The 24087-nt window shown below is 38.7% G+C and overlaps 4 protein-coding genes across 4 annotated transcripts; 1 reads left to right on the top strand and 3 right to left on the bottom strand.

The window, feature by feature from the left end:
- Positions 1 to 131: 131 nt before the first annotated feature.
- Positions 132 to 4106, bottom strand: LOC111344752 (dipeptidyl peptidase 1). Its single transcript, XM_022952002.2, has 5 exons — positions 3634 to 4106; positions 2433 to 2652; positions 1442 to 1689; positions 743 to 1009; positions 132 to 440 (listed from the first exon to the last, which is right to left on the bottom strand). The coding sequence occupies exons 1-5, from the start codon at positions 4055 to 4057 to the stop codon at positions 226 to 228; spliced, it is 1374 nt and encodes a 457-aa protein (XP_022807737.2). The 5' UTR covers positions 4058 to 4106; the 3' UTR covers positions 132 to 225.
- Positions 4107 to 5795: 1689 nt separating this feature from the next.
- LOC111344753 (pyruvate dehydrogenase E1 component subunit beta, mitochondrial) lies at positions 5796 to 15145 on the bottom strand. Its single transcript, XM_022952003.2, has 13 exons — positions 15040 to 15145; positions 14903 to 14962; positions 13784 to 13891; positions 12944 to 13006; positions 12510 to 12545; positions 11815 to 11877; positions 10642 to 10686; positions 9817 to 9924; positions 8915 to 8984; positions 8275 to 8385; positions 8038 to 8129; positions 7137 to 7278; positions 5796 to 6551 (listed from the first exon to the last, which is right to left on the bottom strand). Exons 1-13 carry the CDS (start codon positions 15076 to 15078, stop codon positions 6403 to 6405), a joined length of 1086 nt encoding a protein of 361 aa, XP_022807738.2. The 5' UTR covers positions 15079 to 15145; the 3' UTR covers positions 5796 to 6402.
- A 94-nt stretch (positions 15146 to 15239) lies between these two features.
- On the top strand, positions 15240 to 19869 carry LOC111344755 (ADP-ribosylation factor 4). Its single transcript, XM_022952006.2, has 6 exons — positions 15240 to 15400; positions 16167 to 16247; positions 16973 to 17082; positions 17458 to 17529; positions 17757 to 17882; positions 18664 to 19869. The coding sequence occupies exons 1-6, from the start codon at positions 15334 to 15336 to the stop codon at positions 18745 to 18747; spliced, it is 540 nt and encodes a 179-aa protein (XP_022807741.1). The 5' UTR covers positions 15240 to 15333; the 3' UTR covers positions 18748 to 19869.
- A 456-nt stretch (positions 19870 to 20325) lies between these two features.
- Positions 20326 to 24003, bottom strand: LOC111344754 (uncharacterized). The gene is made up of 2 exons (XM_022952004.2): positions 23818 to 24003; positions 20326 to 21472 (listed from the first exon to the last, which is right to left on the bottom strand). Exons 1-2 carry the CDS (start codon positions 23905 to 23907, stop codon positions 20711 to 20713), a joined length of 852 nt encoding a protein of 283 aa, XP_022807739.1. The 5' UTR covers positions 23908 to 24003; the 3' UTR covers positions 20326 to 20710.
- Between the last annotated feature and the right edge of the window lie 84 nt (positions 24004 to 24087).

Raw genomic sequence — 24087 nt, 5'->3', positions numbered from 1 at the left:
TAGGATTAAAAATTTATTCTGACTTAATCAGAATTAATTACGTGAACCGGATTTTCTATTTAAATCATTTCTAAAACATTACTGCAATTTTTAGAATTAGCAGATCCTACCTGGATTTGTTTGGAAACTCGTTGACGTTAAGAAAAATTTGGCTTTTAATTTACTACATTGTTAACAATATTACAACGGATTATATAAAACTTTGACTATTGAAATAAGTGAGCCTCATTCCATTATCGGCTGAGCCGCGACAGCGATGCTTTCAATCGAACATTCGTCGGTTCCTCGTCGGATACGAAAGTAGCCACTCTCGCCCCAGTCCTTTCCCCAGCTGTTTTTCACGATCCAGAACTTCTCACCAGTCTTTTTATCGGCTCCATATCCCACAGCCAATACAGCATGATTAGTTATCTCAAAGGGATTAAATTTGTCTGTCAGACCTGTATGATATTAAAACAACAAACCAACATAACTTACCTTAGGGAATAGTTGAAATTAGGTTATCTTACTTATCAACAGGGAAATATATGGCCAAGTATGGAAAATCACAAAGAATCAGACTTCAGAATTTAAGGGTAATGACCTGGGACACTCTTGCAGCTAACTGTAGCAATCAAAACCAAACCAAATTGTATTAATCTTTAATGAGATTAGTTCAACTAGAAACCCAAATGGAACATATGGCTAATTATAAGTAAACAAGTAATGGTTTAAAAGTGACAAAGTTGTCATAAAATCTCACCTGTATGATGGTATATTCCACCTTTATAATTAAAAAAGTCACTATAGACCTCAAAGGCAACACTTATGGGACCATTCTTCACCAATTCAATCCTCATTAGCTCTTCATTACATGCTCCATAGAACCCACCAATATAGTGGTATCCAGTCCCAAACTGCCTTGAGCACTTCTTCTCATTACAAGGCGAGTCCTTGCCTTCGTATGGGAAGCATTCTTCATCCACCAATCCAAAGTCTTGAGCATATTTGCTAATAAGATAAGGGAAACCTAGAAAGAAAAGGTCAGTTTCCTCCATGTCAACTAACACCAAGACAGCAACATCGCCAGAGCGTGACAACAGGCTACCAACAGGGGGCATTCCAAGTAAAATGTCTGGGCAAATTTTCAAAGGTTGTGTACCTCTCAAACTTAGGTAAGTAGTCATGGTAAATTTACTACAATTTTTACAATTTTTTTTTACAATTTTTACTACAAATTTAACACAACATTAACGATAAAGATTATGTGGTTTCTCGAGCATAATTTCCCCATCAACCCTATTCCAACCCACACTCTTTATATCATTTATTAGGTATTCTTCAGCTCATTCCAATCTGCAATCCAAGCCCCTCTTTTTAAATTCCTCACACATTTTCTTCTGTACATTGCTGCTCTCCAATACTCATCACTTATAAACTGCGCAAAGTATTGTTAACATACCTCCTTCACAACCTTGTGCATATTCAGAACAGCTTACAATGTCTTGAGGTGAGAACACTGGTGTTTTAGTTGCATTTGACATGACTCGAACCCGAGCCTCAAACATAGCCATGGTTGCAAAAGCATAGCAGCTGCCACAAGCACCTTGATTTCTGATTGGACTAACATAGTTTTTCCCATCAACATCTCTCCAATCAAACTCATCTGGGAGCACCTTAGCTTTTAACAGATCTGCTTCTGTTGGTTGGCTGAAAGACACAGTATACCATGTACAGTGTATCCACTCAATTCATTAAAAAAAAAAACAAACAAACAAAACTGATTACAATAAGGGGGAGTAGTTGTGTATTTGACAGTGCTAAACCTAACAATCCCATCATGCACTGTGACCTTAATGTCCTTAAAAAGACTAAGGACATTCATGTCCAATTCCTTAATTATAAAAGAAGTTCCTTGCAATAATTTTATTTGGCAAGCATTCTGTGTCAAATTTTAATTAATCAACAATTTTTTAGACACTGAAATATGCTGTCAAGATCATATTGAAGAGAGCTGGAGGCCTCAGTTCATAGCCATTTCAAAGTAAATCCAAGTCTGCATACCCGTCAAATAAATTCTGTATTTAACAATGGTATATGTCTGTTTTAAAAATGCTAAGCTACATGTACACTTTCTTTGGTTCAACATAGAAATTTCAATTTGACTAATCCACGATAAAAAAGACACAATCTTTTAACCCTCCTGTGATGAGGTGTTCATTAATGGGAAAAGACAGTTTGTGAGATTTTCAGGTTTGAAAAGTTAACCAAGATCCTGGTACAATGAACCATAGCCTGCATTCTTCAATGACTTTTAACCGAAATACATTTCAGGAAAGAGGATTACAGGTAATGTCTAAATAACAGAGCAAGCACAGTAAAAAAGGCTAATTTGAAGAGGCCAGATTCACAGAAAATAATGAACAAAAACAAAATTAAAAGAACTTTCATACCTTGGTTTAGGAAAATTGAGTCTATTTGGTCCACCTGCATGAGCAATCAACTGTGCCACAGTCATCCCACTGTAATGCTCATATACCACAGCTTTCCAAGAGCTCTGAGCATTGTTTATTTGGTCAACAAATTCCTGATTGGGAACAAACTTCCTATTGTCCCTTAAAAGTGGTCTCAAGTCTTGCAGTTTAGGTGGAACCTTCCGTAAAACTTTTTTACCTATGATGGAAATTAAAAATAACAATAACATTCATCATCTGACCCTCACTGCCCTGAGAAAATCGTGCAATAAAGATACTATTTTTTACCATACTCTATGAGTCTGTTATGAGTTGCACCTAACAACCCCTTTGCAGTAAATCAAGAAAATCCCAACTGTGGGAAATGCAACCCTTGTCTTGAACCTCCTCTTTGATTCCAAGGAGCAATCAGTACATAAATTTTCCCTACATAATTTCATTTATACCCCAACAGTGAGGATTTGAACCTTGCCTGGTTAGAGTGGAGAATTACAACTTATACAATTTTAAATATGGTAGAGTTTTAAAGGTTAAAAGTCTGCCCTCATGAGCAAATGGTTTAGAATTTAGAGTTTTAAAATTGTTCTTGAGTGTTGCATTTGAATACATTGTTCCTGGAGGAAGGGGGGGGCAGAATTTGAACTAACCAATCTTCCAAAGTTCAAATGACCAGGAGGTTACGGGGGGGGGGGGGGGGTGGGGTGAAGATGTTGAAGCTCTGAATTGATTGACACATTTTGCACTGTCAACCAACCAACCAAACAGGTTTACAACACAGCTACCTTTCATGTATAATGTTCAGAATTATTCATAACACTCAGTAAAGGAAAAAAAAAATCTGCACTTAGTTTTAGTCATGTGCATTATTGTCTTGGGGATGAATGAGCCAAGTGCTGGAATGTCTGTCACACTTCGTGCAATATGTCCTGACATCCGTTTTGGGTTTTAGGATTTGGGGTTATATTCCATCATTCCGGCATTCCAGCAGTCCATTCTGCCGGCTTTTAGGGTCGCCCGAATTCGAGTCCTCCCTTTCGTTTTCGAGTAGATCTTAATTCATTTTCGATGCTATTGAAATTTTATAGTCCCTAATCAAATCAAAGGCATGGGATCCATATTCGTATTCCCTTTAATAACAATCATAATTGCCTCAAAAAAATCCGATGCATATTTATCTTACCGCTGTAACAAGCCCAATTTTCGGCATGATAACCCTTCGCGGGATGACTCCAACCGTTTAGGGTTTTGTCACACAGACTGATCACTTTTTCTCCACTCTTCTCGTAAGCTGAAAATGCGAAATATACCACTCCGTTTATTTTCACTTCAAAGCCTTGATTGTAGATCAGTGTCCAAAAGCCGACATTTCCTTCCGAATCGACTGCGACATCAGGAAACAACAAAGTCACTTGAAGCTCAGAGACAGGTTTGAACGAGGAGCAGTCGATGGTGTTGTCATGGCCTCCCTCTCCGATCGAAAAAAGCCATGATCCGCTTATCTCTTCGTAGGTACAATTAGCTGGAGTGTCGGCACCGACATAAATGCAGAAAAACAACAAAGTGAGGCTAGCTGACCATACTGATGATGTGACGTAAGATGCCATGGTGCGGTTTGCTGAGTTGTTCAACTGCCCAAGTAGAAGTCACGAGACACCCAGCTGACGCACTGGCCTCGTTCTCAGGTGAGGCTGCATTTTTGTCTGTTTGTAACAATAGGCCCCCGGAGTGTCTCCCAATTTTCTAAAGATCCGAGGAAAAGGGATCAAATAGGGGCTAGGGGGTGGGTGGAGATATCGTTTCTCGTAAAACAGACATAATTTCAGCTTTCACGTAAAGTAAGACTGCCGCCTGACGAAAACACCAGCACGGTTTTGTCTTGTACCAATATACGGTGCGATCTCTCCTACATTACTTAAATTGAGAAGCTGACGGGTAAAACACGCTAAAATGCGATGAGTGGAACATTTGCGAACACAAGAAGGCCACTAGTTTACCGTCCTTCGGGCTTCGCTGTTCGTTTTAGGGCTCTGTTACAGTACGTTACGCAGGTTGAGAGTGTCTTACAGACCTTTTCAATCATCTTCGACTTGGAAATTTCAGTGAAGATTACAGGTCGCTTCATATGGCCCAGCAGCTCTCCCTGTATTACATTAGAAATATCTCACGCTCGCACAGATACTGACACGCATATAATTTATTCCTTCCCACAATGATGGGCTGATTTTAAACCACACTCAAAAAACAAACCATGTTAAATACCCCACCCCCCCCCCCAACCCCCTTTAACCCAAACTCTGGTGCCGTTGGAAACAAATCCCTCCTCCGTAACGTGCGTTATTAAGCAGCTTAGGGTCTGTTATTTAGTAACATAAGTACACTAACAGTTTGTGGGACGTTAGATTTTCCCTTTTTTCTGAACATGCACGATCCCTTTCATCTTTCATGGTTTCGATAACTCCTAATCGAGGATTACGCTAAATTTGCGACGTGTTTGGACTCTGTTACAAATGTATCCTTAACAGCAGTTTTTAATTGAGTGTACAAAAACCACAGTGAAAGTGTAGTGTGATCGTACGGGTGAGTGTAGTTCTGAGAAGGACTGTTGTTGGTGGTGATGACCGACATTTCGACAACCTGTGCGGACGATCACACTACACTTTCACCACTTGTTACCCCCGGGTTCAAACCATTTACTGCAAAAACCAGTCAAAGTAACCCCAGCAACCAATCAGAACGAAGGTTTACGTCACCATTGTCCATTGAGGCGCGGGAAGACATGTACAGCTAAGTCGCGATCGGCTTTAGTTTTTGATCTGATTGGTCGAGAAAAAGACGCGGGTTTTTACACCAATCATAGATCTGGGTAAAGCCAATCAAAGCAATCACGAATAGCTTTCGACAATCATTGGAAATTGCTCTTAAGTAACTGGAGAAAATTACCCACGTCTGCAAAAAATAAAAAAAACATTCTCTGGCTGACGAAATGAAGAAAATTACCCACGTCTGCAAAAAATAAAAAAACATTCTCTGGCTGACGAAATGAAGACGAAGAGTTCTTCGTAGTGGCCGAAGAATTCTCCGATCTCTGATGCGTAACGAACAGACTGATTATCCGTAATTATAACCCACCCATTAATTTTGGCGCGATTTTATTGGTTACTTTACGTCACGTGGTGCAAAATCACAGGACAGTTATCACGCAATAACCCCCGTCCGCGTCGATATCTGTCCTCCGACTTTTTCCGTGAAAAAGAAACATAGTCAACACAAGAGATCCAACTTTTTCGTTCTCCTATTTACATGGAAGCAAACCAAACTCGTTTTTTTTTGTTTTTGTTATGCTTGCTTGCTTGCTTGCGTCAATCACGCGCATTCGCCATCAGATCACCACTGGCTTTTTTACCGTGTTTACGCGCAGTTTAATTGCGATGTGAAAATTAATGGAAGGGTTATAAAATAAATAAACCCCGTTCTGGCTTGCTGGTATGTCGGCTGATAGTGTCCTTGGCTGAGAGATTGTCCTCAAAATTTCATATTTGCCCTCGATGCTTCGCTTCTCGGCCAAATATTCCTTTTTCGGACAATCTCTCAGCCGCGGACTTTATCAGCCGACATACCAGCCGCCCGAAGGGGTTTATTTACTAAACATTCAGCAACATGACCGTAATCCTTTGAGTTTTGCGTTCTCTATTACTGAGGATTATAGTAACCTACTTTAAGTCTCTTTAAATACTATATTGAAAAATAAAAATATATTCACCAAGTACGGTAAACGTTTCAGGTACCACCCACACATTCAATAAAACATAGGTCATGAAAGCATTACATAATTCTACTGAATATTTATAACTAGGATTTCAAAATTCAGTATAATAGGATTCTGCTCTTAGCCGGCAGTGTTATGATGAAGTAGTGTAATACTGTAGTATTGTAATATAATTTTATATTGTTAAGCTAGATTGAGAGATTTCTTCACGGTAAGGACGACGTTTTGAATCTGAGGAATAGTGTTTGATTCTAAGAGTTGGGCATACGGCATGGGAATGTCTGCCCCTGTCACTCGGTAGATGGGACCATCCAGGTAATCAAATGCATCGCCTAAACAAGAAGAGGAAAAATGAGTAGTGATTGGTACAAATAATAATAATAAGTTTACAACTATTGGTAAGTTTGCATGAAAGTCAGCATAGTTGAAACAACAACAATTTTCAACACCTCATTTACAATTTTGAGACATATTTAAATTATAGAGCAACTTTCAATTGAGCGTTAAAAGTGGTCTGGGATTGTTTGGTTTTGCTTCATTTCGTTCTGTGATTGGTCCAGAAAACTCGCGTCACTTTCTAGACCAATCAAAACTAAAAACCAATTGCAAATTCGTCACTTGCGTGTTCCCGCGTTTTCCCGCGCTTTCCCGCGCTTCAGATAGTTTGGTTGTTTTTATTTGGAGTTCTCATTGGCTCTTGCTGTTATTTTCCTTGCATTGATTGGCTGTTGAGATTGCTACGGGGCACCCAATCGAATGCGCTCTATTTCTTAGAAACTAATCAAGCAACTCAGAGCATTTTTCTTCCACTGGAAGAAATGCTAGACAGTAACTGGGGTGTGATTACTCCAAATATACGCTACTGGATCAGCTTCTATCGCAAATAACTAAAATGACGTATGTAACATTACACTTACTTTCTGTAATAGTAGCAGCAATTTCTGCCCCTACACCAAACTGCGGCCAGCCGCCCTCTACTGTAATCAAATGGTTGGTTTTCTTGAGAGAACTTGTAATACAATCCATGTCCATAGGCCGGATGCTACGCAAGTTGATCACCTGTCCATGGACAAGGAAGGAATTTTAGAAAGTCTTGATCAGAGGTATTGGTATAGCTCAGTAACAGGGTCTTGTCGCTGTCGGCGGCATCGTCGTCATCAACGTTATCATTGAAATCATCTTCATCTAAGTCGGCATTTCATTTGTCATTGTCTTATAATCGTCAGCTTCATCATCAGTGTAATCGTCATCTTAATTGTAATTGTCATCCTTAGTCATCGTCATTATCCTACTCATTATTATCGTGGCCGCCACCGTCATTGCAATTGTCATCATCGTCGCTGTAGTCATCATCGCCATTGTAATCGAAGTCGTCACCCTCAGTCATCGTCACATCATTATCAACGTCGCCGTCGACGTCATATCCATCATCTTCATTGTATCTGTCAGTCATAGTCATAGTCACTGTCATCGTCATCGTTCATCGCTGTCATCGTCAACTTCATCAATCTCATTTACTTCTTGTTATATTTTCCTTTCATCTGATGGGCCGTTCTGATTACTTTGGGTTTTTTGTAACGACACTGAATCGAAAAGCGCTCTGTGAAGCGAGAGTTTCAAGGGAGTGGCGATTGAACGAGACTTAGAAGGTTGTGCCCAGACAGTTAAACACAGCCTCGACCCAACTAAGTCACATTCAAACCTCGCACTGAGAACAGTCTGCTCGCATTCTTATGAAAAGTAAAGTTCTGCCAAATTGGAATGTTCCGTGGGAGCTGGAACCTGATGAAAGTTTCACAAGAACTTTAGTGAACATACCTCGCAGTCAATATTTTCTGCCTCTAGCTGTTTAGCTGCCTCCAAAGAAATCTGAACAGACCTTGAGTGAGCTACTATGGTTATATGACTTCCTACAGAGTGAAAAACAACAAAAACAAAATATTAGATCATTAAAAACTATTAACCTGTAAAAAGAACTTTGACCTTGCTCCATTGAGATTGAGGGAACCAATGAGGTTCTTCTGCACAGGTCTACGGATCACAGGAACGACTTACCTGTTCTCTCTATTTTAGCTTTGCCAAAGGGAATTACAAACTCTGGGTCTAATGCCTCCTCTGGCATATCAAACTGCACACCATACATGACTTCATTTTCAAGAACCACCACTGAAATTGGGAAGGAAAAACTGAGGAACTAACAACCTTATCATCACGGGTTTATTACGAATCAACTTAACGGCCTGCTCCCAGTTGGCTTGTTAGCTCAATTGGTAGAGCGCTGCACTAGTATCGCAGAGGTCAGTGGTTCGAATCCCGTACAGGCCTGATTTTTTTTAGGTCTGATTTTCGCTATTGCATAAATAGCGCTCTCTACTGCGAGGACCGTGCATCATACGTATCTATAACCGCAGTTCAAAATATATGAACTTCATATTATTCATCATATCTAACAACCTTATGTTAGCCAAAGTTCGAGGTAACGCAGATCAACTTATCCTTGGGATAAACTTTCGTAAAAAAAAAAAACCACTTGAACTGAGTGTACCATGCAGAATTTAAGGAAAATCTAGAATTTTTCTAAGTGTTGAGGGACGTAGTCCGCAAAAAGTATTTTAATAAAGCTGTTACTCTGTTTGACAAGCAGTGGTCACTGTGTGGTGTTCCCTGAGCAATAAACTTTACTCTATCAGGATACCTGGATCATTATCTCTAATGGCTGACTTCAGCAAACCTTTAGCATCTTCAGCCGAATAAGGAGATACCACCTGGAATACAGCAAAGAAGACAAACCTCTAACTCTTTTCCCTGCTGCATGTTTAATGATGAGTTGTGTACACACATTAAAAAAAGCAAGCAGAATGGAAGCTTGAATAGAATACGATTTTGAGCTTAGTAATGAATTAAAAAAAGATGTTCTTTTGTATCGTTAAGCATGGGTCAAAGAAAAATCTCTGAAACCCAAGAGGTAACCAACTATAACTTTCAGATTAACAGTAATTCGTACTGATGCCCCCTGGCTCACAGTAGATTTCCCTATTAAGTATAGCTCATGATCAGTGCTGGAGCACTAAAGTACAGAATTTAAGAGTCTGAGGTTTGTTCCTCATCAGGATGCAGATTTTTTTACTTTGTCTCACACTAAGGACAAAACACAAGGGGCTTACATGATTCATTTTCTTGGGCTTCCAAACTTAGACCTTATTAGAGATTGAGTAGAGCTTGGTAAAAACTCCTCCAGGGTCGAAATGTGAGTTATCATTTTCTTGAATGCCATAAACAGCATGCATTTCTTTGCTTAAAAAAAGGCAGAAAGATTTACAATAGAAACTACAGACTGGCTTAAATACAATTTGATGTGACAAAATGTTACCTGACCCTAATGAATAACAGTACCACTGTACACCAATTTGCACTTAATAATTATCCTGTTAAAGTATTTGTTTAGGGGGAGGGGTAGTAGGAAGGGGGATTTAGGGATTGGGAGTTACTCATCAGAAACTTGAAGCTCTAGGTGCAAAGGGAGAAGGACGGAGGAGGAGGAGGAGCATTATAAGAGCCTTTTCCATAAAAACTAATTTTTCAAGAACTGCTTCTAACCTTAAGGCCAGGACAGTGGCCGTACCAAGCAGCATAACACTGTGAATGCTGAGCAGCCACTCCTGCAGCTGCACCGTTTGGACCTCGGAAAACCACAGGGACTGGGACCTAGGTTTGAAATAGACCAAATGGGACAATAGCCCATCAATTTGGATAGAATTACAGCTAACACAATAATACTAGTGATAATCTGGTTCTTGCAATATCTACAAGCTAAGAGAAATGTCAAGAATATTAGGTAATTCTATGCCCTGCATAAAGACACCTCATCTTTCACACTGAGGACAATGTGACTATAGGAACAGGGAATTATATGCTTCAGTTTTTGTAACATAAGGCACACATCCATACAAGTGTTTAAAGTTTACTGCATATTACTTAATCAAGACATACAATGTACTCAACAATCTTCATATTTGTCACAGTTTCTGTATCTCACAAAATGTAGTCAACATTTTTAAGTTTTTTCTCTATCCTAAGCCATCTTTGTTCAATTTTTCTCTTTTTCTTACCTATGTGGTAATTATCTTGCCCAGCAAACATTATTTTAAGGTTTAACTATTGCTATTTCTGGATCTCTATCCCAGGACTGACCAAAATATAATTTCTCCTCACATTATCAAAACAGTATCAAGCAGAAACAAGATGAGAAGAACAAAAATATCAACAAGGGGATAAACATTTCATCCAACCCCAAATTCTTTGAGAGCAACATTATTAGAAATGTAGAGCAGACAGAAAGGAGAAATGCAATTGAGATTTCAAGAATGAAAGGGTAAACAAGGCTCCTTGACAATACACGCAGTCCTGTCCATTGTACCATACCTGCCCAGCAGACATGTAGAAAGTTTTGGCCGCAGAATTTATCACCTGTGTAACAGAAAAGAAAGTTCTTACTATTACTAACTTTGCATTGCAAGGATAAAAAACGAGTTATTTAAGAGGTAGAAATTTTCTTACACCCAAAATTTTTGGGTACTATTTGGTTTACATGAGAGAGATGCTGTGCCTTAATGATTAGTGCCCTGAACTGCAGGTCAAGAGGTCAGAGTTCAATACCTGAGCTGGTCATTGAGATAGTAGTAATAGTAATAGTAATCAAAGTTTGATGTCTTTACGTGGGGGGCATGGTTACCCATATTGCCCGAGCCAGAGGCTCATGTATGAAACACAAGACAGCAACCCACCCATCCCAGCCCAGGGGAGGATATCCATCACACAGTAATCTCGTGCATGGGAAATTAATGTCTCCTACCCCTAACCATGCAGGAGAAGGGACCTCCACTTATTCATCCCTATCCGAGAAGACTAGAATATCTAAACCATTTCTTGACGTTATAGAAAGGCAGCATATTCTTCTCAATCATTTTAAGACCTTGAGTGTTGGTCCGGCCGGGGTTCGAACCCTCGACCTCCCACACATCAGTCCAGCGCTCTATCCGTTGAGCTAACTGGGAGGATGTAAAATGGCAAAATGTCAGGGAAGCCTGATAAAGTGCTGGGGGGGGGGGGTAACCTTGTGATATATTAGCATTCCATCTAGGGAGGAGTAATGTTACTCCTTATTACTTCAAGCAGGGGAAACTGGGATAAGCTCCCACTGTATGGGCTCAATGAGCTCAAGTACAGACTTTCTCAAGCCCAACAGAAGGCTGTGCCCTAAGAAAAATTGAAGGGAGCCCAGTGCTCTGGAACTGTGAAATTCAGGGTGCCTAGCATATGCTTTTTATGAAAAAACTAAGATTCCTGAGTCTCCCAAGAGCAAAAGTAAGGCACCAGGGGCCACCGGGCACAGCTAGACCACAGCCTTGCCAACATATATACTGTAATACATTAGTTTGTTACAAGTTTTTGGCATGAACCCTAGTTTAGAGGAATGTGCAACCTCTAACCACTATGTCCAAAAAAAATCTAGTGCCATGTCTTCGAGACATGAAATAATGCAACTATAGTAGATTGATTTTTTACCTAATATTTATATGTTGTTTGTACACTGACCTGATCAATAGCTTGCATTGCAAAATTAAAAGTCATGAATTCACAGATGGGTCTAAGGCCAGCCTAACATCAAACAGGACTTTAGGTTATACAATGTGTAGCTAGTAAAAAAAAAATGCTTAATTCTGATCTCTGCATGAGTTTCCAATCAACACAAGTAACATTTACCACCACCTGGATGTTCAGGCTGAAGAAATCATTCGAGGTTTTCTTGACCATTTACACCCTAACATCAGTATCCACATTCTCCAAACTCTTATCTCTACATTTCCTTTGGTAATAACAGGGAGAATTTGTTCAACAATCAAAGCTTCATAGGTTGGTGATCATTTCCTTTATTCTCATCATCTTAATATATGATTCAGCACTGTTTTGAAGGGAGAAATTAGATGCTGGTCATTCTTTGGGTTTAGAGGGTTTAAAGACACACAGCAGTTAAAGTCCATTGTTATACTTAACATCATTATACATCATGCATTGCATGTAAAATGTATGAGAGATGTTTACCAGGGATTTCATTAATGTTTTCAGCGGGAAGGTAACTGGTTTTTGCAGGTGGGCAAAACTTTTTGAACTGAACTTCTTTATAAGATAAACTTTCCTCCAGATCGTCAAACCAGGTGGGCAAACCCGTCCTCACAACTGGTCAATTTGCCCAATGCCCCGCCCCAAATGAAACCCCTGTGTTGACTTACCATAGCTGCACCCACAGCAATACCAGCAAAGCCCATCTGCAATGAATTACAACACATCAGTCAAGTTTTTAAAGTCTATAGACATTTCATGTGCATAATTATCTCTTTTATTCTAAATCTAAAATATGTCTTTTATACCATGACACAGGGTTTGTAGAGAAACAAATTTCAAGGAATATTCCAGTACTCAGATTGATTTATCTAGTACTCCAAAATTTCAAAATGTCAAAATCAATTCTCCTTACAGTCTATGTACATTTCTTATAACATAAATTCTGAAAACTTTATTTCTTAAGTTAAGCAGATCCCCAGGACTTTGCAGGACCTGTTGTCTTTTTCCACGACTTTCTACTCCTGGAGAACATCCAAATAAAATTCCAGGACTTTGCAGGTTTTCCAGGACCCATATAAAACCTGGCAACAGTGCTACTTACCTCTGTGATAGGAGTGTCTATTATTCTCTTATCGCCAAACTTTTTCCACAATCCTCTGCTTACCTGTCAAAAAAGTTTTTGAAATCATGCGCTAGACAATATTCTTCTCATTAATGTAACTCTACAAACTACATGACATAAGTGACTCATAAAAGCACAGTTGTTCAGTTTACATCCCATGGAGATGAACACTCAAACTCCCAGTAGTGATTAACATGTAACCCAAGGCTGTCCTCTAAGGAAAGTTGAATGGAGCCCAGTGCTCTGAAACTGTGAAATCCAGGGTGCCCAGCATATGCTTTTTATGAAAAACTAAAATTTCTGAGTCACCCAAAAACAAAAGTAAGGTGCTACGAGCCACCAGGCACTGCTAGACCACAGCTTTGCAAACCTCTCCCTATAACATCCATACATAATCCAGCTCATAGGCAATGAGAATACTCAAAATCATCATCAAGTAGAAGTTATCTTGATCTAACACCAAATTCTTATTACTAATTTACAATGAAATAAGTGGCAGCTGGAGGGAAGAATTGACAACCAGATATTGGGGAAAAATCATTGATGAAACAATTTTTTTATTGATGTAGCTCCATGAAAAAATTTTCTTGATAATAAGATGTAGTGTGCTGGCTGTAGAGATGAGTCTTCGACATATTTTTTTTTTTCTATTTTAGGTTTCTCTACAGGGAAATTCCCCTCTTGCTAACAGGACATACGTAGCAAGTGTTACACATTAAAATGGGGAGTTCTTGACACCTTAACATGTACCTGAGACTGTCCTGATTATCTTTACAGACAAAACAATAACACTGAAAACAATTGTTAATGCATAGCCACCTTGTAAGCACCATCATACATGGCCACCTCTTCACCCAACAAGAAAACTCTCTCATCCCTTTTAATCTCCTCTTCCATGGCGGAGTTTAAAGCATCTCGGACAGTCATCTGTTGAAACAGAATCACAGTACCATTCACAATACAACTCTTCAGTGCCACATAGATAACACTTAATGCTGCACTTAAGGCTACAAAAAGTTTATTTCGTCAGTTTTTATAGACATTTATCACACATCAAAGTTATTACAAAACTCAAGTTTGACTTGTTTCCTCTTCTAGGAAGGATTTAGTGGACTAATCACATTTTCAAATCACAGCCAAAACAAAGAAACTCAGGCAGTACAAAGCATTTAAACAGCAACTAGCTCTACAACAAATTCAAGTGGTCTCCTTGCTCTTCAAGGGATGTTTCTTTCTTACCTTGTTTATGCTGTATTTTGTTTTGTTTTTTTTTTTTTAATCAAGAATATAGTTCATTTTTTCAGTTGTTTTCTGTGTGAACTGAGCTGTGCATTGATTTTAAGTAATCAGCATATGTGCTGCATTGCTTATCAAATTCACCTTGTACAACAAAACCACATGAAAAATTAGGGTCATCCTCGGTGTAAAAACCTGATGAGGTTTTATTTGTTTAATGAGGTATTGTTTTGCTGTACGCTATTGTTTATAATGTTTTGTTGACTTCGTTGTACGTCACTTGTGAGCTTCACAGGTTTTTACACAGAGGATGAGCCAAATATTATGTATAGGAATGTACTTCAAAAAACTAATATTTGATTTATAAAAAGAAATAATTTTGAGTGATCATGACATGATCAGAAAAATCAACCAGAAGTTAAACGGGCTGAATATGATAGGTTCAAGCACGAGTCGAACATCGCTCTTCACGTGATTGCAAAGGGCGACCCAGACGTACACTTCTACAAAACAAATACGTCCATAAATTTTCTTCACTTTTTACACAATGGTTAGTTTACTGCAGGAATATGTCATTTGTTTTGTGGGTGGATTGTAGATGAGTTGACAGACGCAAATCGGTGAATCATACTATTTGATTCGAACACAATCAATTGATGGGGCATATCCCTCATCCAGAGTAGCTAGAAAAACCTGACTCACCGTCGCAGAAGCCTTAGAAGTTGTGCTAAAAGCATTGCGACAAATCGCTGAAAAGACACCCTGGAAAATGAAAGAAAGTTGTTCAGATAAACTTCAAGTTTTAAAAGATTTGTCCTTTCAAGGGCTCACAGAGTTACCTTGCCTCGGGCGCTTGCGATAGACCTAAACAGCGCCATGTTTGAATACCACTACTACGCAGATAAAGTTTGGACATGTGGGCATAAGTTTGAAGGAAATGTTCAAATACTGCAGGCGCAGTTTCTGATAACGGAAGTTACTTCGACACTCCGAGAGAAAATCCTGGAAACGAGCGGAAATGCTACTTTGCGCAAGCGCAGGAGAACTTTTGACGTGGCCTAGTTCTTGTCACTGATTCCACGCGAAAATAAAGAAGTGAACCGCGGTAGAGATTTGCCGGTCATTTCGCGATCATGGGGCTTACAATTTCAAGCTTATTCTCCCGGCTTTTCGGCAAGGTTCCTATGAGGATTCTTATGGGTAAGAGTGGATAAAATTGTCTCAATATCTTCCATTTTTATCCGTTTAGTTTGAGATCCAACGGAATCACGATTAAACAAGGTTCGTGTCAGAAATACACTACACAGGTGTCTTCTCGAACTTGACTTAGATAATTGAATCAAAGTTTAGACCTTTTGACGTAAGGAAAAGCCAGATAATTTTACTTACGAATTGTACCTATAAAATTGACCATTTTCTTGGCAAATTATTCACATTCTGTACCAATTATGCTGGTAGTGATACACGTAACCTTGTTCACAGACAATGTATTTCAGTGTTCATTTGACCTTTTGATGAAAGATGCTTAAAGACCTGAAAGATACTTAAAGACCTGAAAAAAAAATTTCTTCTCTTTCCATATGACAATCAATTATTAGCAAAATGCCACGATCTCTGAAATTGTTTTTGAGTGGAATTTTCAATTTAAGGCAACGAAAGGTACTTGAACTGTTCATGCCAATATTTTTTTCGAGGCTGCAGTGTTATTCATGAGATAAATTGCGCGGTAATTCGTCCATGGATTATTTTTAAAGCGACACATTTCCTCCACAGTATCTTGTGATGCAAGTTGTTTGTCTCAGTTACACATGGCCCTTAGGCTTTTGTATGATATTTATCTTTGCTCACTTCCTGCCTTCTGCCCTGTTCCAATCTTCAACAACAAAACCTGTCCCCTCTTCCTTCTGAATTTAACCTTGTTCAGATCAGTTTTACATTTTTTTCTTCTTCTTCTTCTGTCCTGCAGTGGGTCTTGATGCAGCTGGTAAAACAACAATCTTGTACAAACTCAAACTGGGAGAAATTGTTACTACTATCCCCACCATAGGTAAGTTTTTTTTTTAACGTGCATGTAATACTGACGTACCTGTAGCAACAAAACAGTGTCAAGCTACAGGAGAATTTTCTCTACATCTGTATGAAGGATCATTCAGACCTCAAAAATTCAACAGGAGAGTTCAGCATAGTAGTTTAGAAAGTTCTCTTGACTCAAATTCCCAATGAAAACCCTTTTTTGTAAGATGGTTGAAGGTGATGAGGTTGAAATTAGTCGGTAACCTGGATGAGTGAGTGACTTCTTTCACTCCCAATATTTTGTTTTATTTGAACTACATTTAAGCTACTCGGGTTCTTACGCAGAAGATGAACAAATATGTAAGTGCAGAATTAGAATGTGTTAGTTCATGCTGCACACAGTTATGGTTAGGGTGGTGCAGTGGATTCATGGTTAGTGCACTCCACTCCAGATCAAGTGGTCCGTGTTCAAACCCTGGCCAGGGACATGGTTTCGTGTTCTTGCATGAGACACTTTACTCTCATAGTGTCTCTCTACACCCACATGTTTAAATGGGTACTGAAGAATTTAATGCTGGGGGGTAACCCTAGGATGGACAAGCATACCATGGGGGGGGGGGGGGTAGAAATAGTCCTAGTGGCTTCATGCTACAGATACTGGAGTTAACGGCCAACCTTACAGGCCACTTGGCTTGTAAACAGACTTTACCTTTTTTTTTTTTTTTTTTTCACAAACTTGCATCTGTCTTTGTTTCAAAGGTTTTAATGTTGAGACAGTGGAATACAAGAATATCTCATTCACTGTATGGGATGTTGGTGGCCAGGACAAGATTCGGCCTTTGTGGAGACACTACTTCACAAACACACAGGTGAATATTCTGGCTTTGTACAAAGAATGATTCCTGTTCATCTGGCCCAGTGTTTCAATGGGTAGATGGTAATGCCTGGTAGAAAATTGGTCTCTAGCTGATGGGAAGATTTGTGTAATTGTGAAAATATATTGACTGGATTATCCAGCATAATCCTGTCAAAATGAAACAATTTGTTGATCGTCACCTATAAGTTGATGAAAGGGATAATGAAACTTTGCAAAGCTGCCTTTTTAGTTTTTCCTCTGAACAACTCACTTCAACCAACTTGTTTGACTATCATTTTCCTTTTCACTGATTTACCAAGCAGAAATCAATTTAGATAAGACACTTATTATCCAAGGCAAACAGCCAGTATCATTTTTCATACTCTAGGGACTGATTTTTGTGGTGGACAGTAATGACAGGGAAAGAATAGCAGAAGCTAATGATGAACTACAAAAAATGGTAAGCCATCACTAATTCAAATTTACTTGACATGGTTTGTGACTTACAGTTTATTTGGAATTCCAATTAGTTACATTTTCAGGACTGGACAATACTTTGAGTTCATCAGATGTGCAGAATCTGTTAATGTCAACCCTTTGCATCATCTTGTAGATATGGGCTGGTAATTATTTATTTGATAATGATTTGGCTCTCATTAATATAAATTGTTGTTCATATCTACACAGCTCCAGGAAGAGGAATTGTCTGATGCCATACTACTGGTGTTTGCTAACAAGCAAGACTTGCCAAATGCTTACTCAATCTCGGAAATAACAGATAAGCTAGGACTTCACAGTGTCAAATCAAGAAAGGTTAGTTTGAATTTTGCTACAAAGGTAATTTGTGGCTGCACAAAGTTGAAAAATGTTTGCATGGACAGAGAAGCTGGTGACACAATGCATTGTTGCATATTTGCAAGTCACCTCTTGCTAATGCAGTGTAGCTCATAGTCAATTCTCAGAAAATAATCAAGGGATAAACTGTTGAATTATAAGGATATTTTGAGAATGTTATGGTAAGGTTGGTAGGAAAAGTGTACAACTCAAACAGCAGAAAATCTCCCATTTTACATGATTCTATCATTTCGCTCTGCGATCATGCATGACTTGGGGCTTTGCACTAGAACACCCATACTTCTTTCACCTCTGTCATGTTGTAAAGAATAATGAGAATGAGGAATCTTGGTCCAGAGCATCTCCCAAATCTTAGGACATTTCCACCTCTACATTTATTAAGCAGTCATATTTCTGCTTTTGGCAAAGTGTCGGTCACAGTTGTGCATAGTATCGTGTTTGGTAAAGTTGTTGTTTCTGTACATACAGTGATAGTGTAGTTTGATCACCTGGATGTTTGGTGTGAGTGTAGTCTCAAGAATGACTGTTGTCAGTTGTAGTGAGTGACATTTTGACAACCTATGCAGCAGTCGTCATCAGAGTCAAGTGAATAGTTGTGGCCAGTCAAACCTACTCAGTTTGGCTCGTGTAAACTGATTGGCCAATTTCTTATTGGCTGTAATACTTAAGTGGTATAAGTGGGTTGTTATTGGTCAGTTTACACAGTGTATCAACAATGTTTTTTAATTTGTATTTTTAGTGGTATGTTCAAGGTACTTGTGCAACTCAGGGAACAGGGCTGTATGAAGGACTTGACTGGCTCTCAAATGAACTCACCAAGTAAATCTTCCAAAAGGAAATCTCTAGAGTTTTTTATACATAAAATATGGTACACTTTTGTTTAATAATTTCCCTCCCAACAACTTTTTGAAATCAGTTTGCTGAAAACTCTAGCAAGTTATGTAAAGTAAAGCAATCAAGCAAGCAAGTCTGTCAGCCTATTATGTTTCGTATATCTTTGTTGTGGCTGTAGTCTGTGGATTGCCAATCTTAAGCTGTAAACTCCCTTAAAAAAACTTTGAGAAGAACCTTTTTTACTCCAGTTTCACAATGCCAGTTAGAGAGTGTTCAGTTCATTGATTAAATGCAGTTGTGAATGGCATAATTTCCAGCTAGAGGCATACTGCATTTCCTTCATTGTGGTTTAAAATGTTTTAGGTTTTGCTATTAACAATAATTGCAGCTTGCTTATAGAAATGTAATTTAATTTACACCAAATTCAGTGGTAAGACCTGATGGTGTCTATATTAATTTGAATTATTCTAGTATGTAACACAATTGGACAGCAATTTCTTAGCAGTAGTTCAATTGCATTGATACAATTTAGACTCCATTAGACAAGACACAATTGTTGAGAAGTTTCTAGTGTAGTCATGTTTTCATAATACAATCTAGTGATACAAAAACAGTGGGAATGGTAGCCTGGCATTACTTACAGCAAACAGAGAAAAGAAGGGAAAGAAGTTATTTACAGCAGTGGCAAAGGGCCTGCATTGGAAAATAGTTTTTGGCAAATTAAGGACCTTGGTTGCCTGGCCTTGCATTAGGCAGCAGGTTTGGTTTCAAGACATAAGCTTCTTGTGTTCTGATTTTTCATCATTGGGATTTACAGAGCAACAAATGACAAGTACAAACACTAAATTTTCAGTCAAAAGTCAAAAGGGATCCATGATTCCAATAGTTTTTTTATGGACACTTCAAGATAATTTCTCTTTGTCTTGATAATCCATTTTGGTCACTTTGGATTTCATCAGAGAAAAGCTTCAAGTCTAATTTGTTTCTATTACTAATACCTAATTGGGCATATTGTAGCATTTTACTTCAGTAAAGATAAACCTTTGTTCATCTGTGTAAGTAAAGTATTTGAGAAAAATTGTTAAAAAAGCAAATAAAAAGGTAGAACTCATCTTAGCTGTGTACACCTTTTGTTATGGGAGACAACTGATGGGGAAATGTTGGCAAGTAATGGTTAGAATTCCTACCCGGGACCTCAACCACACTTCGACGAACCTTATTGAGCAGTTTATAATTTCTCCTTACAATATCACCCTTGCATCAGCTGTAAAGGTCATAAGAATAAGAGAAATGATTACCAATTTAAGAAACTCTTGATTGTCAAACAAATTCTCCTTGTCGTGATCATAGGAAATGTAGAGAGAACAGTGTGAAGAATTTGACTGCAAATCAGTCATGGTTTGATGCTACTCTGGTTTAAAGATTTAATGAATGTAACCAGAATTACAATTAAAAGGCAACATTCATTAAATCTTTAAACCAGAGTAGCATCAAACCATGTCTTGATAGTCCACCTGGTTGCTGTGTGAACTTAGATGCAACCTAAATGACTGCTAATATTTCGGTGTAAAGGGTCGAATGACAATCTTTTTAATGTTAAGTTTTTTTTTATATCTGTTACCAGGTCTGTCTATCAAGCACATTGTCTTGGTAACTGTCTATCAAGCACATTGTCTTGGTAACTGTCTATCAAGCACATTGTCTTGGTAACTGAGAGTGTACCATCTGTTATAAAAAGCATCACAGTCCACAGTCAAGTGTGATAAGAGATATAATTAACTAGTTTATCTTTCAAAATGCTGAAGTTTGATATATTCCAAATTGCTTTTGATTTTCTAAAGAAATATGCCAACTTGCTTTCCTGAGTTGAAATATTTGCTTAACTTAAAAGAGCTTAAACAAGGAAATCTTTCTCATGAATTTTCAGCGTTCTTACTTGTACAATTAATTATTCATCTTGAAATATACCAAGTGCGGAATTTATGAATGAGAAAGTAGATTATTTGAGCCACAGGAAAGCCAGCAATTAGAAATATTGACAGGTATGCTGTGTAGATAAGTGGCTCGTCACCAGACTCCAGCGAAGGATACATGATGGGATTCAGACGCAGATCGACCCTCACTTCCGTTAAGATGAACACAACAGTGAACACAACGTATGCAGCACCGAATATGTAGGCATACACAACGTGCAACAGCCTAACGGGAATGTAACTGGCCAGTGTGTCGACAATCATCAGAAAAACATAGAGAGAGTGCCTTGGTATGTAGAAGATCCAGATATACGTAACATGCTCGTCAACGAAAAATGCGAAGTATGCGATCATGCAGACGAAAGTACTGTTGGAAGCGAGGGTGTGAAGGACCCAGAGCACCTTGTGATGCCATGAGAGGTGATTTTCATATGTATCCGGATCGTTGCTGTCGTCTTTTTCGCCCGGTTTTAAAGCGCAAGAATTGGAATCTCCAGTGTGATCTGGAAAATCCGGATGGATTATGTCGTAGCTGTCGTTTTCTTTGGATCCGCACGCCGAGCGATGGAACGCGGTCAGTGAACCAGTCAGGAAGTATAACGCGGTCACCACACGACTCCAGTTCTGCAAATGAATGACCCAGATTCCGCTCGGATGTTCCAGACCGATCCAGACTAGGTCGGCTATCGCTAGGGCAGCGTAGATTAGGCGGAGAAAGGCAAACAGTGGTCTTGGTAAGCCCTGTGTGCAAGAACAGAAAAAAAAAAAATTGAAAAGGCATTTCTGGATCTTGGTGTTCAAATCGGGTTTCGTTTTCTTCATGGAATTTGAGCGTTGACCATGGAGTAAAGGAAAATTGCTAAAAAAAGATTTTTCTTCTGAAAATTGAGCACGGGATGCAATGATATGAAATCGTTCAAGAGGTGTTGATACGATAGTGAAAGAGATTTTTGTCAAAAGATCGATATCACCACGCTCACGTACTCCTCTAGAAAACCAAAGTGGAGCTGGAGGTATGACGTAAACCGGTCCATAAAAAGCTGTCTTACGCCACGCTCACATGGCTCCGTTGCGTATAAATGTTGCGGAAGAAATGTTCTCTGCTGTTGCAACAAAGAGTGAAAGAGAATTGATTATATGATTCGCGTTCGATGAATTTTGAGGTTCTTGTTCTGTCGCGGCGAAAAATAAATGGAAAAGTTTAGACTTTAGAATCTTTCTGCAGTTGGACAGCGCGCGGCCTTCTTTTATAATTTCACAATTTTCAAGGCTTTTTCATGGTGACGACTATCATAAAGAATACTCTTTGACTGAGTGTGGTCGGTCCGAACGGGAAAATATTTGGCTCTCAGTTATGACCTCGGGCCAAATATTTTTCCCGTTCGACCCTCCCAGAAAGTCAGTAAGTACACGAAATGAACACTTAAACTGAGGCCGTTGCAATATTAGTGATCAGTTTATTTCGTAATATAAGTCACGGAAAAAGTCATTTATCGAGAGAACAATGAATCCCTGTCAAGTCTCGCGTCTAAACTTATTTCCTAGATCTTTTCACGAACCAGTGCATGTTCTACCCGTCCAAATTAATACCTATCACCACCAATGTTGGTGCATTACTTACAAAGCTTTTAAACATAAAAAATGAACAAGAGTTTGAAAAAAATGGTAGAGGTTCTCCCTTAAAAAATTCAAACGTTTCTTCTGTTTACGATCATTTTTAAAATGACTCATTACACGCTCTAACTAGTTCATCGTTTTCTGCCCGGTAGTGGTAAACCCACGGAAGTCTGAAAGAATATCACAAAACATTTTCTCGAAAAGCTTGTACTTTAGTTGTGTTCGGCTCGTGATTTTCAAAAGTTTCTCAGCGTGTTTTCCAAGCCTCGCGTGTAGATTACCACGCCAGGAATTCGATGGCAAGTGCGCGTTCTATTACCAACTGAACCATACTAAGGAATTTGGACAAAAGTGACTGAGTTGTTTTTTCTCTTTGGTCAAAAATACTTCATGACTCATCTGGATTCATACACAGACCGTTTTCATGCACCCTTAAGGCAAGGTTCAGTTCTTTTAAAATTGATCTAAACTGCTCCATAACACGGAATTTTGAAGAGAACAACAAACTTAAAAGGTAGCTATTTTTATTTTTAGAAACTCTTTCTAAATGCCGTCAGGAAGGAAACATATAAAGGCATGGGGGCATTTTATTCACTCAGACACTATGTTTACTTAAACAGTTTAAAAACATTAGACAAGAATTTTAAAGCTTAGCTTTCAAGAAGCTTCGATTTGCGACATAACACTGAAGACAAACATATCCTTTTGTTTAGATTCCTAACAGTTTTAATTGCAGAGGGTAAGAAAGACATTTCAAATTCTTTTAATGCAGAGAATCGAAGCTTGAGGGAGCTATTATTCTGGACAAACCAACCATTAAATCTTCTTGCAACTGAATAAAATTACCGCGTTTTCCGAAGTAAACTGACCAGTGATCGGTCACGAAATTCTTTCCCATTTCTCCTAAAAAGCACCTTCTTCAAGCAAGAAACTTTATTCTTATGAGGCAATCGCATTTAGACCAATTCCCATGAAAATTTCCGCGTTTTCGACGCACGCCGAAATAAACATCTAATTAATTATTATGTATGCAAATCCTCAGAATAGTAGTCTCGAAAAGGTCGAGGACAACATGAGCCACGTATGAACATGGAGTTTGAAAATCTATTTTTTCTACCTATTTCTGAGTCCATACCACTCGGGGCTTAAATGGAAATCAAAGTTTTGAAAACTTTGTTCTTGAAGTGACTAAAGTTGGAGATAACTAAAGAAATTTAGCCTCCATGTAAAGCAGATAATCTATAACACAAACACATAAATTCTCTAAAACGGAGAGCCCAGATTCATCGTGATTAGTGTCGTAAGAATTCTGGCACGCTTAGTTGCGGGGAAAAGAAGTCGAATTGTTTTACGTTTTCAAATCGCATCACAGTTTATGACTTCCGCTCGTTTTACCAATACTTCAGGTGCACGTAACTTTGCCGCTCTTTACTAATTTCTGAAAGCTTGTAACCGAGAAACTAACTTACCGGAGCATCAGTGAAAGCTCTGGAGTCATGGTATCGCAATCCAAGTTTTTGTATGCTGCATTCTTTCCCAAGGGCCTTACAACATCCCATACTGAACTACTTCAAAGCAACGGCTTCTAACGTCAGAGAGTACATACTTTGGGTTTATTTAGTCTGAAGCCAATCAGCATAATTTACCTTTGAGCGGGAATCCTTTTCTTAATGATCTTTCAAGCGCCAACAATGTAAACTGAATGCTCACTCAAGCTTGAGTATTTTAAAGATATTTAA

This window comes from Stylophora pistillata, chromosome 1 (genome assembly GCF_964205215.1).
Source record: "Stylophora pistillata chromosome 1, jaStyPist1.2, whole genome shotgun sequence".
Classification (NCBI taxonomy): Eukaryota; Metazoa; Cnidaria; class Anthozoa; order Scleractinia; family Pocilloporidae; genus Stylophora; species Stylophora pistillata.
This window is presented reverse-complemented; position numbering and strand designations above follow the sequence as displayed.

Bases quoted from the DNA above. Each gene is read 5' to 3' on its own strand.
- LOC111344755 (XM_022952006.2), top strand. From the start codon at position 15,334: ATGGGGCTTACAATTTCAAGCTTATTCTCCCGGCTTTTCGGCAAGGTT. The intron at 17,530-17,756 runs GTAAGCCATCAC...ATATCTACACAG, and splicing joins ATGATGAACTACAAAAAATG to CTCCAGGAAGAGGAATTGTC. The intron at 17,883-18,663 runs GTTAGTTTGAAT...TTGTATTTTTAG, and splicing joins ACAGTGTCAAATCAAGAAAG to TGGTATGTTCAAGGTACTTG.
- LOC111344754 (XM_022952004.2), bottom strand. From the start codon at position 23,907: ATGGGATGTTGTAAGGCCCTTGGGAAAGAATGCAGCATACAAAAACTT. The intron at 21,473-23,817 runs GTAAGTTAGTTT...TCTTGCACACAG, and splicing joins GAGCTTTCACTGATGCTCCG to GGCTTACCAAGACCACTGTT.
- LOC111344752 (XM_022952002.2), bottom strand. From the start codon at position 4,057: ATGGCATCTTACGTCACATCATCAGTATGGTCAGCTAGCCTCACTTTG. The intron at 1,690-2,432 runs GTATGAAAGTTC...TGTGTCTTTCAG, and splicing joins CTCAATTTTCCTAAACCAAG to CCAACCAACAGAAGCAGATC. The intron at 441-742 runs GTGAGATTTTAT...AATATCATACAG, and splicing joins TGGAATATACCATCATACAG to GTCTGACAGACAAATTTAAT.
- LOC111344753 (XM_022952003.2), bottom strand. From the start codon at position 15,078: ATGGCGCTGTTTAGGTCTATCGCAAGCGCCCGAGGCAAG. The intron at 14,963-15,039 runs GTAACTCTGTGA...TTCATTTTCCAG, and splicing joins TCGCAAGCGCCCGAGGCAAG to GGTGTCTTTTCAGCGATTTG. The intron at 8,985-9,816 runs GTTAGAAGCAGT...GCTGTATTCCAG, and splicing joins GCCACTGTCCTGGCCTTAAG to GTGGTATCTCCTTATTCGGC.